Source organism: Stegastes partitus, unplaced genomic scaffold, assembly GCF_000690725.1.
Source record: "Stegastes partitus isolate 25-593 unplaced genomic scaffold, Stegastes_partitus-1.0.2 Scaffold380, whole genome shotgun sequence".
Classification (NCBI taxonomy): Eukaryota; Metazoa; Chordata; class Actinopteri; family Pomacentridae; genus Stegastes; species Stegastes partitus.
The window spans coordinates 464,787-481,216 of record NW_007578111.1 but is presented as its reverse complement, the minus strand read 5'-3'; the positions used below and the strand labels follow the sequence as shown (position 1 = coordinate 481,216).

The window sequence follows — 16,430 nt, the reverse complement described above, 5'->3', positions numbered from 1 at the left end:
AAATAAAGTTATTTTTATCATAAATCTGTGTTTTGTGGAACAGAAAACGTGGGATATGTGGATAAAATCCTCTGCTGGGAATATGAAAGAATTCATATAGTATAGTTTCTCCCAGATGAGCTCAGAAACTGTTTATAGCTTCTTAGAAGATGAGAGTAATGCTTGTTTTCAGCTAGATGCTCATCTTGCAGCATCACTATGCTAGACTGTATGTAGGTTTTCCTTTCTATCAAACACATGCACCGACACTCTGATATGTTTAAATATTCACCAGAGATAAAACAACACAGACCGAAAGAAGTATAAGGAAAAAAACTTTTATTGTTTCACTCTTCATATCTGTACAAATACCATCAAACTTTGTATGTACATATGACATTTACATAAAAAATACAAAACTATATATTCATAACAGAATTTTGTATTTCTCTTGCGATGCTTGAAAATAAAAATGCATTCTGAGGAGAAAAAAAAAAGGGGGAAAAAAAAAGGGAAAACAAACCAAACAAAAAGGAACAAAGTGAAGAAGTCTGATATAGTGTGGAGTACTGCAGTACATTAGTCCTATTTAAGCTCTGTGAGAGCAATATGGAGCACATTGGCAAGAAGACAGCTCACAAATGTTAATGGCACATTGTTTCCAAAATAATCAAGTATCATCCAAAACTTACCTCTGCTCTAATGTGGTGAGACGAAATAAATGCTATGGAATTACGTCTAAAGTTGTCGTCTCCTTGTGGAAACACACCTAAAGGGCTAAAAACCGAAGTTAAAAAATAAGAAAAGAAAAACAAAATGGCTCTTTTTTTCTTTTCCGTTTCATCACTGCTGTGTTGCACCTTTCGCGGCGCTCTTTTGCAAAAAAAACCATTGAGAGAATCCCTTTGGTCAGTTATTATAGTTGTAAACAAACCAGAAAACACTTCTGTACATAAAATGATTGATATATTCCCAATAAATAAACACACAGTCTAAACATGCATTTACGTATGTGTGACATAAACATCTGTGATAGAGATTTGACAGAACAAGCAGATTTTTACAGCTCAGGGAATGCAATTTACAGCTTGTAGAGGACTTATACTTACACGGTAACATGACAAATAAATAACACTGTTTTTCTTTGGACAAATATATTTCTTCGTGATAAAAAAAAAAAAAGTAAAAGGGACAACAACAAAAAGAGAGGGGAAATGAGTGGTAACACAATATATCATGGTAGATGATAGCCTGACAATGTAAATGTATAAATTATAAAACACAAAAAAAGTATAAATAAACATCTAGCAGACTGAACTATATGTATACTTCCTTTTTCTTTAAAAAATAAATAAGCATACACATAATGTACAGTATGGACATGATTCCTTGCCCTAGGACTGTTCCCCTAGTGATGGGAGCCTATCCATCCAGTACAGAAGATAAATGGAAATAGGCCATGTAGTCTGAGTCCTCATCTTCCTCATCCTCCTCCTGGTCTTCTGTAATGGCTATATGGGAGAATATATGGTAGCTGTTGTATGAATACGGACCACAACAGCTCAGAATATCACTGAATGTCAAAAAAAAAAAAAAAAAAGCTCACAATAAAGCCACTGGCACACAGCCTCCCTTTTGTTTCTCTTTTTTCATGTGTGTGTGTGTGTGTGTGTGTGTGTACATGATTGTGTTTGTGTATGTGTGGCGAGTGTGTGTGAGGAAGAATCTGTGTGACTTGGCAGCAACAATTACTGTGGCATCCCCAATTATACAACGTCCATTTACATAATCTAGCAAGTCAGGGCTGCAACATGAGAAAACAGAGGGATGATGGAGAGAAGGGGTGGCAGGGGAAGGTGGGTTAAGTGGGGTGGTGGGGGGAGGAGGAGGAGGAGGCTGGGTGGCGGGTAAAAGGGGGCACTGGGGCTGATGGTTCCAGTGGCTCGGGTCTCTTTTTGGGCAGATTCCTGAAAGCAGACACACATAACACAGAAAAGTGCTCTTGTGTTCTCGGATTTGCTAGTTTCGGATTATTAGTTTTAGCTTCTGGCTCAAACGTACAGGGAGGGAGGACTCTGTGTCGCAGCCTGGCCTTAGCAAGCAGGTCAGAGATCATCAACACAGTTCTGAGGTATTTTTCTTTTCCTTTTTACAGAAGAGATTTACATTGGACACATATATCTTTAAAAAAAAAAAAAAAAAGCACACAAGCGAGCGCAGGAGTGACAACACAAAAAAAAAAAGAAAGAAAAACAAAAACAGGCAGTCCCTCATTAATCCAAATGGATTTCTGTTACATATTCTGGTAGACAGCACATTCACTGGAAACAACATGGATGGTAGAAAGTTAGCTGTTAACTTCTTTTTTTTGTTTTTTTTCCCTAGAAGTAAGAGAGTGCGGTTCTACAAGCTTATGCTCATCCTGCACACTGTAAAATTATCACATTTATATTTTGCTCATGAGGTGATCATAAAGTTGGTCCCTTGGATTCATACCTTAGGCACATCACGTTAGGTCGGTCAGGAGAGGGAAACTAACAAGGAGACATTCTCATAAATAGCAACTTGGAATGTAAATCTGATACTTCCTTGAGGCTATTGTTCAATTTGATGGTTTTCCGCCCAGATCCGTGAGCTCGTGAGCGGCTCACGCTGGTCTACAGGTAGGTAGTTCACACGAATATCAATCTGCTGTCATTGTCACTTACATGGCACCAATGTTACAATCACCTTATGCACGTCATATGAGTATATTTGAACGTATTCTCTTCTTGTTGGCATGTTGGCAGTGTGGTGTATGTCACATGAGGCAGTGCATTTTGAATTGATTGATTACAGCCAAAAGCAACAAAAAAATTAAAAATTAAAGAAAAATAATACAAAAACAAATACACCATTACCAGGAAGTTAGCAATGTGACTGTGGAATTTACAAGCTGTAAAGATGTGACCACTATCATAAGAAAAACAAAACATTAATGATATATAAAAGAAAAAAAAATGAAATACTGCATGAGATTTAAGGCAACCTGCTCCTGCAGGTCACTAGCATGACCATAAACAGAACTACTTTTAAATATCAGGATTGTTCCACTGCAAACAAAATAGGTGTCCTCTATTTGTTGAGTTAGTTTAATGAAGTTAGCTTCTCCCCAGGCTCTTAGAGTCTGCTCGTATAGAATCGTGGTTTTCATTCACTTTTCTGTTAACTTGTTTTGCAGAAGAATTTTTTTTAAAAAGTAAAAATTTAAAATTAAACAAAAAAAAAAAACAAGAACACAAGAACAAAAGCCAGCGACAAAGACAACGTCATGCAAGTTCTTCCATTCCCAAGTCCTTTCTGCTTGCTTAAGCTGTGCCTGGTGATGTGGCTGGGGTGGGAGCTGGGGGGAAGTTGGGGTTGGAGGGGGACACTTTCAGGGGGGGACTTTTTGTTGGGAAAGCAACATGGAATATTGTCTTTTGCTCGGAGAGGGAAGGGGGATGTTTTGTTTCTTTTGTTTTTCATATTTTGCTTTTGTTGTTTACTTACAGTTGCAAGATCCAGAGTGCTTGACTTCCAGCAGCACCCCCAGAGAACAAGCAGCTTGCTTCATGGCACATTCGCTGGGATATGTGGTGTTGTCACTGGCACACACCGCCTCGTCCGTCCGACTCTCCGGACAGGCCTCGTCACACAGCGAGCAGCGGCCTCGGCCCATCCGAGCATCCCACAGACACTTCTTCCCCGCGCTGCACTGGATGTCCTCACATGACTTAGCCTCTAGAAGAAGAGAGGAGGAAATCACCACAGAGGGAAATCTTAGGTTAGATGGTTTATCAAGAATGCTTTTCAGAACGAGTGTTTGGAGAATAAAGATCTAATCCTGCTCTACAGGTTGAGGCCATGTGGTAGGGAAGAGAAAGCTGTGCTTCAAGTAACATTTCTAAGCCCACATGACTCAGACTGACTGCTATCTGGATAGGAATCCATCTGACTCAAAACTTGAAGCATGTCTTCATGGCCCCCAGCACTCCCCTGTTTTGCTCTCTCTCTCCCTCCCCCCTCTCCTTCCCCCTCTCCCATATGGGATAGTGCTGCCAACATCAGGAAATAATAAGATGTCTATCATTTCTTGAGCAAACACAAGCAACTACCAAACACACACATACACTCTCTCTTTCTGAGACCCCCTTCTCACTGGAATGTTGGCAGAAATGAACAGTGAATTACTGCAGAGCTGGCCAGGAAGAAAACGCACTCAAACAATATTCTAAGTCAATGACTGGAGGCGCTCTCGGGGAGTCTCACGCTTTCATGTCTCTGGCTGCAGACTTACTGATGCATTTTCCCTCATATGCAACTCCGATGGACCTGCCGAGGAGACAGGTAGCTCTTCTCAGGTGACACGCGCTGGCATAGATGATCCCGTCGTTTCCACACAGGTACTGCTCAGGCGACGTCACCTCGGGGCAAATCCGATTACACGTCACACAATATGCGTTATTTGTCTGGTCCACGACGCATGTGGAGCTGCCGGGGCACAGGACGTCACGGCAGGTTTCTGGAGAGACAAAGGAAGATTTTATGAACAAATGACAAAATAAATCATGATGAACCAAATGCATGTTCTCTCATTGTTGCAAAGAAATCTCATCCAATATTCACTTACTCTTGCATTTTCCTTGGTACTGCACGTCCAGGTCGGGGTGGCCTTTGCATTTCGCCTTCAGCAACGCGCATTCGTCTTTGTAGGTTTTCCCATCTGATCCGCAGACTGGTCCTTTCCAGGTGATGTTGGAGCAGTCTGGCGCGCACACGCAGCGCGGCTTACTTCTCCTGTTCATCTTGCACCTCTTTCCAGGCCCACAGTCAACGTTATCGCAGGTTTCTAAAATAAAATAAAAAAGGTCTGTGGTGAGGATTTTGGCCTTGTGCGTAAAATGATTCTTAAAGTGCACACTGAGAGGGGATGTTTTACGCATGTTGTCATGCGTAAATCAGATCACCAGCATGATTTAGCAAACAGAATGACTGATGATGTGTATTATGAGAAAAACGAAGGGAAATGAGTGCACCTCCACCTTTGCAAGGTATGCAATTGGGGGCTCCGCCATTGAAGATCATCCACCTAAAGAGCGTGCTGTTGGGGACGTCCTCCTCGGTCCAGGACGTCCCCAGTCTTCCACTCCGACAGCACTCCTCCCTGCTCATCCCGGGCATGTAGAGCACCTGGCACCTCCCGTTCTTCCCCTGCTGCAGCCAGCAGTTCCCAGCTGTAAAAAAAAAAAAAAAAAAAAAAAAAAAAAAAAGGAGAAAGAGTGAAAAAAAAGCTCGAATGTCGCATGTTGAACGTCTAAAACCGCTGACCCAGACGCACTAGACACACACGCAGCCCGTATTATCCGAGACGCTCCCTCCCTCCCCTCTCGCCCTCCCGGCAGTATTTTGTCTGATTTTTTTTTTTTGCGAGACTGTTAACACTTGCCTATCCCAACTGTGACTGACAGCCCTTACAATGCAGCCACAAACCAAAAAAAAGTAAGAAGAATCTTCGGAGGGGGGGTTGTCCTTTATTCCCAGAGTCTCCTTGTTATCACTGGACAGAAACTGGAGCGTCTAGACAGCGTTAAATAGCAGCCAATCTCTCTCCTTCAGAAAACCACGGTATTTAGGTAACAAGGCTAAACACACCACCGTCTCCAACGCCTCATTACATTATCCCAGACATGTAGCCACCAGACAATGACTTCCTTATTAACAAAACACTGCAAAGTTTTTCTTAAAGATATAAAAATCAGAAACAGAGCAGTTATTCCGTCTCTATACCACAAAAATATCCTTTGATCCAGTCAGCAGCAGGGTGTTTAAACACACATAGGCACACATGACATTATGTGTTCATGTGTTCCTCTATTGAACACAGACTTCTGTTCAGTCTGGTTGAAATACAAGCCCCGAAATAAAGTAAAAACACTGGTGCAAAAGTCTACATTATTTTTTTTGTCATAGTTAAGACTGAAAATCTTTTTGCACACAATGTTGAAAGGGTGCGTGCAAGAAATGTATGAGTAACACGCCCATAAACTCACAGTGGATATTCTCAAGTTTGTTGCAGGATTGCCGAGGACATCATGCAGCACTAAATGCTCACACAAAAGTATCGAAATATGCTCCAGGTATTATGGAGAGCTGACGGTGCCACCAACACGGCGTGGCGGCTTTAGTGTGTGTGCGCCTGGCGAGGGCTGCAAAACCTGCCATGTAGTCTCACTTTGAAGTGTCCCATATGGCACCTGTTTTATATACGCTTTTACGCACGCACAGTCTGATGCGGAGAGACTTTTATTAGCGCGGAGAAATGAGGAAACTCACTTTGAAAAGTTTCTCGGTGGCAGCAAGTATCCGACTCTGGCGCGTTTTTTTTTTCTTCTTCTTTTTCTTTTGCGGCTGACAGCAATCGAAGTTTCTCAAAAAACGGAAAGAATGCAAGGGAATGGATGAGGAGAGCTTACCTTGAACTTTTTGATGTTCCATGAGGTGACAAAGCCATACGAACAAGAGAAAAATGCCCGGGTGAAGATGGTGTTTCAGCATCCCAAACATGATGGAGAGGCAAAGTGAACCACGTATTTGACACAGGCAGCGCAAAAGTAATCTGCTTAAGGTGGCAGTGTTGAATAAGTGTCAGTCTGAGAATGCAGCCTCTCTTTTTAAATCTATAAGGGGTCTCGGGTTGACTGTCTCTGGTGGGCGGTCTCCTCTTCTGTGGGGGTGGGGAGATTTTTTTTTTTTCTTACCAAAGTTCTTTCAATCCTAATCAGGTGACATCGTTACAAGCAACTTTCTCTTTGCCGCAATAATTAAAGAATATGAAATTATTTGCAATAAAACGTCACATTTTTTTTGGAATCAGGCAGCTTTGTGGGAAAACAAAAGAAAGTCGGCAGATCAGACAAAATGTGCCACTTGATATGAATTTGGATTTTGATGAAGAATACAGTTATTAAGATTTAAATTCAATAAATTGGGGGCTTTTGTCGTTTGGCACAAACTGCTGGTTTTACGCACGCTTTACGCACAACTTGGGTATGTGCCTTGAAAGCAATAATAATAACAATAATAAAAATAACAACAATAATAATAGTAAATATTAATAATAATGATCATATTTCCTTATATATCATGGCCTATATTTATTGCTGTACAATCAAACAGGCCCACAGCCAAAAATACCTCACCGGACACAACATGAGTCAAATGAAGTCAAATTAAGGGTACTACTGGTAACTGATATTTTTTCCACCAACTGCGGACAAAAGTGCAAATCTTTTGATGAGAGTTGCCATTTGGAACATATCCGAGCCCAGACAATAATAGAATTCATAGTAGTCCGCAGCCGCACAGCTAATATTAGAACAGACAGTTGTTTGGGTTTCTCTCCCGGGTCAAGCTTTTAAATATAATCAAACCTGTTTCCGAAGAGGCTTCAGACAGAGGAGCGGGGTGTTGCGTTTCATTGAATGAAACACACACACACACACACACACACACACACACACACACACACACTGAACTCCTTCAGAAGTCCTTGCGCGACCTCTTCAGCGGAATTCTGGTTACAGCTCTCCAGAGCAAAGAGCAAAGTGTCTGCTTGTGCGAATCAGACACCAGGGAGTTAATTATCTGACGGGCAAGCAGGAGACACTGTGTTCCCTTTCTTTAATTTCAGTTAAAATGCCACTTGGGTATCGCTTGTCTACAAAATATGAGAATACATGTAATCAAACCTCTCCAGTATTCCCACACACACACCGAGCTGTGAATGCTGTTGCCTTAAATAAACGGACAGAACAACCTATATGATCATAAATTATTACCGCTCTTTATTTTTAGAGCTTTGTTCTGAACCCATTTAAGCATTATCATTACTGTTACCAGCTTTGAGCGAGGTTTATTTTATCACAAAGCTCATTCACACAAAGATCCCAGGATTAGAAGGAGCTTACTATGAAAAGATCATCATACAAGTAACTCTTACATTCCACTGGTTCACATTTTTCAACAACACAACCCGCTTTTGTCCTCATTCAGCACAAACAGAGGCTGATTTTTAGTGCCTAGAGTCGTTCTGTGTCATGCAAAAAGAGGGGCTCTTGCACTTTTATTAATGCTCTGTCCTTTTTGTGATCCACTAATGGGACTCATGCTACAGTATCCTGAGCCAACAGCAGCATCAGAAACAGGAATCAGCTGGAAGACTCGAAATCAAGGATGCAATCAAATTAAATCAACAAAAAATAGCCTCAACGCTGGAAATATGGAACTAAAACAAATACTCGGACCATTATCTCCAGCAGTTATCGGCTATTTTAGACTCTCTGGTGCCAAAACTGTGTATGTTTTGTCCTCATTTCAATTTAATTTCTTAATAATAACAAGCAGTCATCATGCAGTGCACTTCCAAAGGTATCTGCAGAAAGACTTATCAACATGATTTATGACTCATGTTGACGAATCACTCACTTAAAGCATTATGAAACTGTGCATGTTTGGATTAAGGGTGAAGTTTTCAGCCAACATTTTTGGAGGAGTAAACATCTCCAGAAACATCTCTGTGCGATTAAAGTCAATTAAGACGTCTGAGGGACAGTTTTACAGCCTCATTCTTACTTCTTTATCAAGCTTCATGACTTTATCAAGCACGCTGAGCGATTTGGTGATTAAAAAAAGGCATTTTCTTTTATTCAGATATCTGTGTGTGTGCAGCGTTGTGGTCAATAAAGTTGCATTTAAACTTTAAAGCAGCAGTTCTACACCTTAGGAATTCCAAAATTCCTCTCAACAAATCCCAAAACGTCCACCCGATGCTGACGAGCTGTGTTCCGTCAAATCACTCAGTGTCGGGCGTGAGTGATTTGTGAGATCAGTGTCTTTGAAGAGTTGAAGTTTCCAAAACACTCCCTGACATGCAAGTACATTTCTGCCCTGCTGTATCAACTTTAAAGTGCTGGCTGTTGTCCTGAAGCCATTAATGGCACAAGCAAAAGGGACGAGCGGGGCTCCGGGCTCCGAGCTGCCTTTGGTTCAAACGGAACCATGAAGCAAACCATTAGCACTGATTGGAATGTTTTGCCATTATGAGGAAAAATCCCAGTCGTAGAACTCTGTGATTGGTTGCACACACTCCCGGTGCCACGGGGGATGACATTTAATCTAATTTGATAGAGGTTTTTTAAAACTCAAAAAGGCTGTCATACTGTGTGGCTGCATCTACGACAACATCTACAGTTTTATTTTGAACACGTGTGACAAAGTTTTTTATTATCAAATGAAGTCAATGGGAACAGTCAGGACTGTACCAGCTCATTAGGAGTTGCAGGTAAAGCTGAAGGTTTTAAAAAGTGCAACAGCAACAACAACAAAAAAAAGAGGGCCAACAGTTACCAGATAATTTGCTATGACATCACTGTTGATTTACAAGAACATTGCAGCAATTTGTGAGCAATCATCCCGTCGTGGCACAGGCCAGCTGTTTGGCTCGAGCTGCCAATCATCTGCAGGAAACCCCACAGGGATGAATTTACAAAAAAAGGTGTACAAACTCTTCCACTGTATCTCATTTCAGCAACTATTTCCACATTTCTCCCTGCACACATATACATGAGAATCCAAGGGGCTGTTTCACAACGCGAGCGGTGCATGAGTGAGTAATTGTGAAACAGACCTGTTCAATCATTTATCAAATTCTATATATCCCCCTGCAACGAGAAAAAAAAAACAAAAAGGCCAGGATTCCAGAAAATATGCTACTTATTAGGGACAAACAGCAAATTCCACTTTCAGCAGATCCAAAGAAATGAATACGAGAGACTCTGCTGGGTGCTGGTGTTGGCTTGTCGAGAAGGAAAACATTCAGAAACACATTCCGAAACAGCCGAGGGACAGGCTGAGCGAACGGTGGGAGAACATGACGGGGGAAAATGTGAGAGGAATTAATCGAGTTTGAAGGAAAGCTTCAAGTTGTGCTGACGTTTGAGAGCAAGTGGTCCAAGTTGTTTTGTTTTTTTTTTTATAGCAGGGTCAGGATTTTTAAAAGATGTTCCAGTGAGAGGAGAGAAGAGGAATAAAATCCAAAAGTGGTCCTAAAACATGATGGAGTGACTCCTGATGATGTGACAGGTCCAAGTTATCAACAGCGCAGTGAGAACACCTGAACAGGACGACTGTATCATGCTGCCATCTTGTGGCAAAGCGGTGCTAGTACAGACCTTAGATTAGCTTTAATAAAACCTCTCACAGTCTTGGTTGTGTTTAAACTAAGTTGGTTGCTGACTGGTGAATAACCAAAAGCAGTAATTATGATCCATCACGTTGGATTGATTTCTGATTCCCGTTGAAGCCCGGTGATGCAGGATCACACACTTCACTGACTTTTACCCAAACATTGGAGAAAAAAACAAAAACACAACTGCTGCAAAACAAAACTGAAAAAGAAGAATAAACTTTTCCACGTGCCCAAAGACCGTTACTCCTGTCTCTCATATGCAGCCGGCGTGCAGACAAGTCAGACAGAAAACAAGTCAGCTTAGGTGCAAAGTTTAGATTTACAAAAACATTGAACTCAATGGAAGTGCGACCAGAACCAGAAGCGTTTTCCACCACATCTGTTAGCGCTGATCAGAATACTGACAACTAAAAGCTAAATCAGCTGCTTTATAAATACTGTATCCGTCATTTCCCACCAGGAAAAAGTGAAAAGCTCCTGAAAAGCCGTGCTATAGGTGGCCCTCCTTCCCAAAATTAGAGCTGAAGCAATCATTCAATAAATTAACCCAGAAAACGACCCTGCCACTGTTTCATAGCTGATTTCTTGGTTTGAGCTGAAAACATTTGTTGGCATTAACTGCTTTTCTGTCTCATAAGCCGGCTGCGTAAATATATATTCGGACTCTGTGCTGGAAAAAGCAACCCACATGAAAACAGCTCCTCCTGCCCTTTGCTGGGCCTTTTAAAAATCTCCTGAAATGAAACAGGCAAACCATTATCCTACGAGTTATAATCAGAAGATTATTCAACTATGCAAATAACAGTCAGCCCCGAACACTACGCCGCTAAACTCGTCATACCTGAAAAGTTATGTGGCTAATGGTAAAAATAAAAAATAAAATAGTACCACCAAGGAGCTACTCCACTGATCCATATTGCCAAAAATCTTTTCAGATACAAAACCCACAATGAAACATCACAATTTTAACTTACAGTATGTACAGTACAAATGCAGTGAAACCAAATAATTACACATTTCACCCTTTACAGGACACGTATTGATTCTCTTTTTGCATATAAGCTACTGATATCAATAGTGTTAATGCAAAAAAAGCCCTGAGTGCCGGACCGAGGATCTCAAGGCAGGTAATGCTACAGAGCGCCTATAGTGTGCATGTTGGTGTAAAAGCAAATAGCTATGTTTGTGGTTGTCAGATTTTCTAAATGAAATGACCAGTCACATTGTTGAGAATTAAACTAAATAAATTAGATGCCTTTACAGTGTAAAACTCTGGATGGCAGCCTTTGCATCCAGGCTGATTCTGTGGCCTCAAAAAACTTTTCTAAAGCTGTGGTTCTGTGAAAAAAACACAAAAATTAAAAAAAAAAGTCAGTGCATGATAGCAAATAGCAATCCACAAAGCAAAAAGACAAAAAACAAAATCCTCTGGACAGAAGATTGGATCCCAGTTATCCACCAGCTGGACCGAATCCGTTTCATTAAAATGCCCAATTTCCAGTGACTGAGCTGAAGTCTCTCGACAAGAACCACGGAGAAGAACCGGCATCCACCCTGGAAGCATCCAGGAGACACAGAAGGCTGCAGGTTTTCTCTTCACTTCACAGAACTCCGTCGGCGTTGGCGTGACTCTGGCCGTCGTCGTCGGCCTCCTTCTGAAGCTGCTGGTACTTCCTTTTGAAGAACCCAAACTAGAAAGTAAACAGACACAGTAGTAATGTCCATCCATCCATCCATCCATCATCTATATACCGCTTAATCCTCACTAGGGTCATGGGGGGCGGAGTCTATCCCAGCTGACTCAGGGTGAAGGCAGGTTCACCTGGACAGGTAACCAGTCTATCACAGGGCTACACTTAGAGATGGTACTTTTCATGACAGCTTCACTTTTTAGATTTCAACCCACCCACAATCGGATATCATTTGATCTACTTGTCCGATACGACAGAATCAGTGATATGATGAGAAATAACAGCTACAATCTCAGGCTTTAATCTTAAATAGTTATTTTCACTCAAACTTAAATTTCAATGTCTGAGAAAACGTGCAGAAAAAGGGTCAACAAGCATTTACTTAATATATTAAGCTAAAGTTTCACAGATGCCATTTGTAATATCAATAGTTTATGATAAAAAGAAAAGTTTTCAAGCAAATCAAAGATGGTCGAGCAGAAAAAACTGAATAAAGAAGAGCTGCTCAGATGGGCAGAACACTATAAGGGGAAACATTCCAGATAAAACTCTTAAAGACGATATTAAAGCTGCGCTGAGATCCAGACTCATGGAACGAGGCTTTATCTGTCAGGACGAGCAGGTTAAAGGATCAGCTGCAGATCTGGTCAGATTTTCTGTTCAGACACACGGACTAACATCTGAGCAGCAGAAAGAATTGTTGTTGTTACAGTTGGAGCACGATCGGACAAAACATGAATCGGAAACCAGGAAGTCAATCGAAACTGAGAAAACCTGCCAGCAGATTGAAAGAGAAAAATTAGAGGTGGAAGGATGTCTTCTGTCTTCGAATACTGGCAACCGAAGCCAGGAACAAAACCAATCTGGAGTACGAGCTTTTGACAGCAGTAACTTGCGGTGGTTCCCTCCTGATGATTTGACATGTAATGACCTGCACATCGCCCTCTGCTGCCCGAGACTGGTTACAGGTAAGTCAGGTTTTGGTTTTAATCAACATAAAGTTGCTTGTTTCTATGAAAACACAGATGAGGAACTTTCTCCCTCCTCAGAGGAAGAGGTGGCAGAAATACCACCAGTTTCATGAATAATTTTCTTTTTATTATTGCCGCTGAAAGGCTCGTACCTTCCACAGCAGCCCGACGGCCAGAGCCAGCAGCAGCAGACCAGCTATGACGCTGCCGACGATCACGCCCACCGGGACGTCGCCTTTCTCTCCAGGTTTGCTGACTGTCAACACCACCTGGAGGAGAAGCAGGAGAAAAGAAGAGGGTACATAGAGCATGAATAACAAATTCTTACGATATTATTACGATTAAAATATGATTACATATGACCAGTATGCTAATGCTGTAGGATACACACAACATTGTTTGTCCTAAACTTCTTGATGTGCGGCATTAAATGAAAGTACCGACCGGCAGCTGTTTGAGGCCGATGATGAGCAGCTCAGGGTCGGAGGTCTCCACTTCCAGACTGGTGGTCAGCTCCGTGGTCTGATAGGTGGCCTGGCATGGTGACGTTATAGACATGAGAGCACTGAAGGCATCATTATGAATTCATTAATCAGTACCATCAGAAAACAAGCAGCATTGCAAATTTTACCGAAATAAACGTGCCGCTCCAGATCCTCGTTTTCACTTTCACAAAGTAGTCGCTCTTAACTTCCGTGTCCTTCAGGATGCATTTCATGGATTTGCATTTTGCGCTCTTGCAGTCCTGCAGTCAGTTAAAAACACAACAGAAATAAATCAGTACACAAGAAGCACACACAGTTTCAAACTGCTTAAAATTTCTTCTGTGTGCGAAGTACGTGTAAAAAAAAGAAATGTTCTGCCATCCTGTGAGGTCTGCCTCCATCGCAAAGACTTGAAAAAGTCCTTCATGCCCTCATTTCCACTCTGCAGTAGTTCTCAAATCAGTCGTCTGTTCAGTGTTCAGGTACAAAATGTGGAAACGAAAACAAAAACTAGGAAGTATCGGCGTCATACCGCTGGCTTCCTGTCAGTTTCAGAAACTATGTTATGTCTTTAATTTGTATTTTTATATCCTCATACTCCTGCTGAGGTTAAACAACCACTTGTTCTTGAACCTCCTGAGATCTGAGTTCCTGGAGAAGTTTACCTGACATGTGGAAACTGCTCAGACTTCAGAAACTTGCAGAAAGCCGCTGCTTGTTTCTGCCGACATTCGATTCATAGTTTGACTCTCTGACTTCATCCCGTCCTGTGTCGTATTATTAAGCTTTTTATTATTTTAATGTGTTTTTTCTCTGATTTCTCTTCAGTCACTGTGTTTTTACTGTGTTTTATGGCTTGCTGTTGTTTTTAAATGCGCTTTATGAATAAATTTGACTTTGCCAGAGATATTTCTAAGCCTGTAAGTTGCTAAATGTGTAGACCTGGAGGTAGCAAGTGCAGCACAATATGAAGACATTTGAAGTAAAGTATTGCGTAAAAATGATGAATACTTTAGACATAAAATTCTAATTTCTGTGTACAAACTTTTTAAAAAATTTATTTAGAAAGAAAATATACTATTTTATGTTCTGAAAAATATACCCGAGTACATGTAAAGCTACAGATTTGTGCACATCTAGCTTCTCTAACATACAAATAAAAACAACACATGATTCGAGAGATGGAAGAGGCTGGAAATATGCAAAGAAATCACCAGTTTCTCGATGCCTCGGAGGCTTTCCTCGGTGAAGGACGCCGTGTGGCTCTTCACTCCGATCTTCAGAGGATCGACCAGGCCGCTGGAGTCACAGCTGACGGAGCCTCCCTGCAGGTGGAGGAGACCGTGGTCATTTATCCCAGACGTGTCCCACTCCAAATCAGCTTTACAGTCAAATCGGTCAAATGTAATTCAAGATTTCACACAGTCTGACATAGAAAAACAAATCCGTAACGGCGTCAAGCATTTTTTTGGCCGATAAAACTCTAAAAAACTAGTAAGCAAAGAGTTGTTTGAATGTCTCTAAAATCTTACACACAGATGAACATGAACACTCACGGCCTGCGTCTCCACTTTGGTGACATAGAGCAGCGGGTTTCCACCTTTAGTGCTCATCGGCAGAGCGACGGTCAGATACAGGAGGCTGACGGGGAAGTTACTGGTAGAAACCTGCAAACATCAGTTATATGTGAATATTTACACATTCAGAGATAAGAATTATATGATGAAGTTTTTAAGATTCATTCGTCGCACCTTCACTGTGAAGTTAAACTCCGGGCCGATGTCATCCAGAGTTTTCACCGTCGTCACCACGGGAACGGTGGCGTCCGCCACGTAGAAGTTGATGTTTGACTGCCTGCAAACAAAGAGAGGATCAGATTAACACTTTAATGGCATCATTCACTGTCAATCTAGAATAACACTAAGGCAGCAAAAAGCAAAGTCACCTGGATAGAACAACCCCCGCGTCGTACTGAACAGGAAAGGAGAAGTCCACCTTGTTGTCTGCAGGTCGTTCCTCTTTTCCATCACTGGAGAGGAAAACACGCATCATTACAGGCCGACAGTTTGAAACACGTTTGACATTTTGACGGAATTTCTTAATAATGAAGTGTACCTCTTGGCCTCAAACTTCACCACAGCTTGGTTCTGCAGCTGATCCAGACTGTATTCAAAATTGATCTGAAACTTCATCTGTAGGGACACGACATGATGTTTGGCATGAGCAGGGAACATGAAGGAACCGGTCAAACAAAAGCAAGTAGAGAAACAAGCTGTACTTACTTCTTGGTCTTTTTTTAATGCTGGATATCCCACCTGGCAGGTGACAGTTTCTGTTTGTGTTGACGTGCATTTGACTCCATCTGTCTGTAAGTTTAGAGTTCAGAATTCATGACTTGTTTCTTTATTTTTATACCTATGACAATAAACTTAAACCATTACTTGGTATTTATCAGGTTACTTCGATGACTTTTCCACATTACGTCATCGTAAACTGCATTCAGTTCAGCTTTTCTTCAACTCACGGGAGGAAAGACGGAGGAGTAGTAGAGGTTTCCGGAGTAGGTGACCAGCACCTGGGTGTTGTAGGCGTTCTCCTTTTTGTTCTTCACGGCGACTTCAAACGACAGCTCTCTGTTATTGGCGCTGACCAGGATGGGAGCTGAGCTGTAACACAAGAGCTCAGATTACTGCTCTCTGCATTCACGTGATTTCACCTCCACGTGCCGCAGATTAAAGGAGCAAAGTCACAGAACCAGTCCTGTATGACCGACCAGAGCAGGAGGAGTAAGAAGGAACAGTGATTTCACTAAAACCTGGGGCCTACTGTGAACAGTGAGCGATGTGTTTTATTTTACAGTGGAGACATGCAGTACATAAAACTTGCACAATGCAGATTTCACACCAGAGCACAAAAAGAGGCAAACAGTCAAGTGTACAAACAAGAAAATCCAAAGTAGCTACAAAACCACAAACTTGTTCATAACTTTTCATGAGTTAATTCACTGAGGATCAACAACTTTGTATGTTTTTGTTAT

General features: G+C 41.6%; 2 protein-coding genes across 3 annotated transcripts in view; both read right to left on the bottom strand.

The window, feature by feature from the left end:
* Positions 1–301: 301 nt before the first annotated feature.
* Positions 302–6,645, bottom strand: fsta (follistatin a). Of its 2 annotated transcripts, none has more exons than XM_008284944.1 (6): positions 6,474–6,645; positions 5,037–5,234; positions 4,631–4,849; positions 4,298–4,522; positions 3,511–3,741; positions 302–1,490 (listed from the first exon to the last, which is right to left on the bottom strand). In XM_008284944.1, exons 1-6 carry the CDS (start codon positions 6,562–6,564, stop codon positions 1,402–1,404), a joined length of 1,053 nt encoding a protein of 350 aa, XP_008283166.1. In that variant the 5' UTR covers positions 6,565–6,645; the 3' UTR covers positions 302–1,401. The 2 variants fall into 2 exon arrangements, with proteins under 2 accessions (XP_008283166.1, XP_008283167.1); XM_008284945.1 differs by having other exon boundaries at positions 5,043–5,234.
* Positions 6,646–7,892: 1,247 nt separating this feature from the next.
* The window catches only part of itga2.2 (integrin, alpha 2 (CD49B, alpha 2 subunit of VLA-2 receptor), tandem duplicate 2), a 23,171-nt gene continuing 14,633 nt past the window's right edge, over positions 7,893–16,430 (bottom strand). The window contains exons 20-30 of the mRNA XM_008284941.1: positions 15,918–16,059; positions 15,676–15,759; positions 15,509–15,585; positions 15,339–15,422; positions 15,145–15,247; positions 14,950–15,060; positions 14,608–14,718; positions 13,540–13,653; positions 13,353–13,442; positions 13,061–13,177; positions 7,893–11,937 (exon numbers count right to left, since the gene is read on the bottom strand). Of these exons, the coding sequence (XP_008283163.1) occupies positions 11,848–11,937; positions 13,061–13,177; positions 13,353–13,442; positions 13,540–13,653; positions 14,608–14,718; positions 14,950–15,060; positions 15,145–15,247; positions 15,339–15,422; positions 15,509–15,585; positions 15,676–15,759; positions 15,918–16,059 (1,123 nt within the window). The 3' untranslated portion in view covers positions 7,893–11,847. The remainder of the gene's footprint in view (positions 11,938–13,060; positions 13,178–13,352; positions 13,443–13,539; positions 13,654–14,607; positions 14,719–14,949; positions 15,061–15,144; positions 15,248–15,338; positions 15,423–15,508; positions 15,586–15,675; positions 15,760–15,917; positions 16,060–16,430) is intronic.

Excerpts from the sequence above, each read along its gene's own strand:
- fsta (XM_008284944.1), bottom strand. The coding sequence starts at position 6,564 with ATGTTTGGGATGCTGAAACACCATCTTCACCCGGGCATTTTTCTCTTG. Across the intron at positions 3,742-4,297 it reads ATATGAGGGAAAATGCATCA|AGGCTAAGTCATGTGAGGAC; the intron begins GTAAGTCTGCAG and ends CTCTTCTTCTAG. Across the intron at positions 1,491-3,510 it reads GCACTCTGGATCTTGCAACT|CCATTACAGAAGACCAGGAG; the intron begins GTAAGTAAACAA and ends TCTCCCATATAG.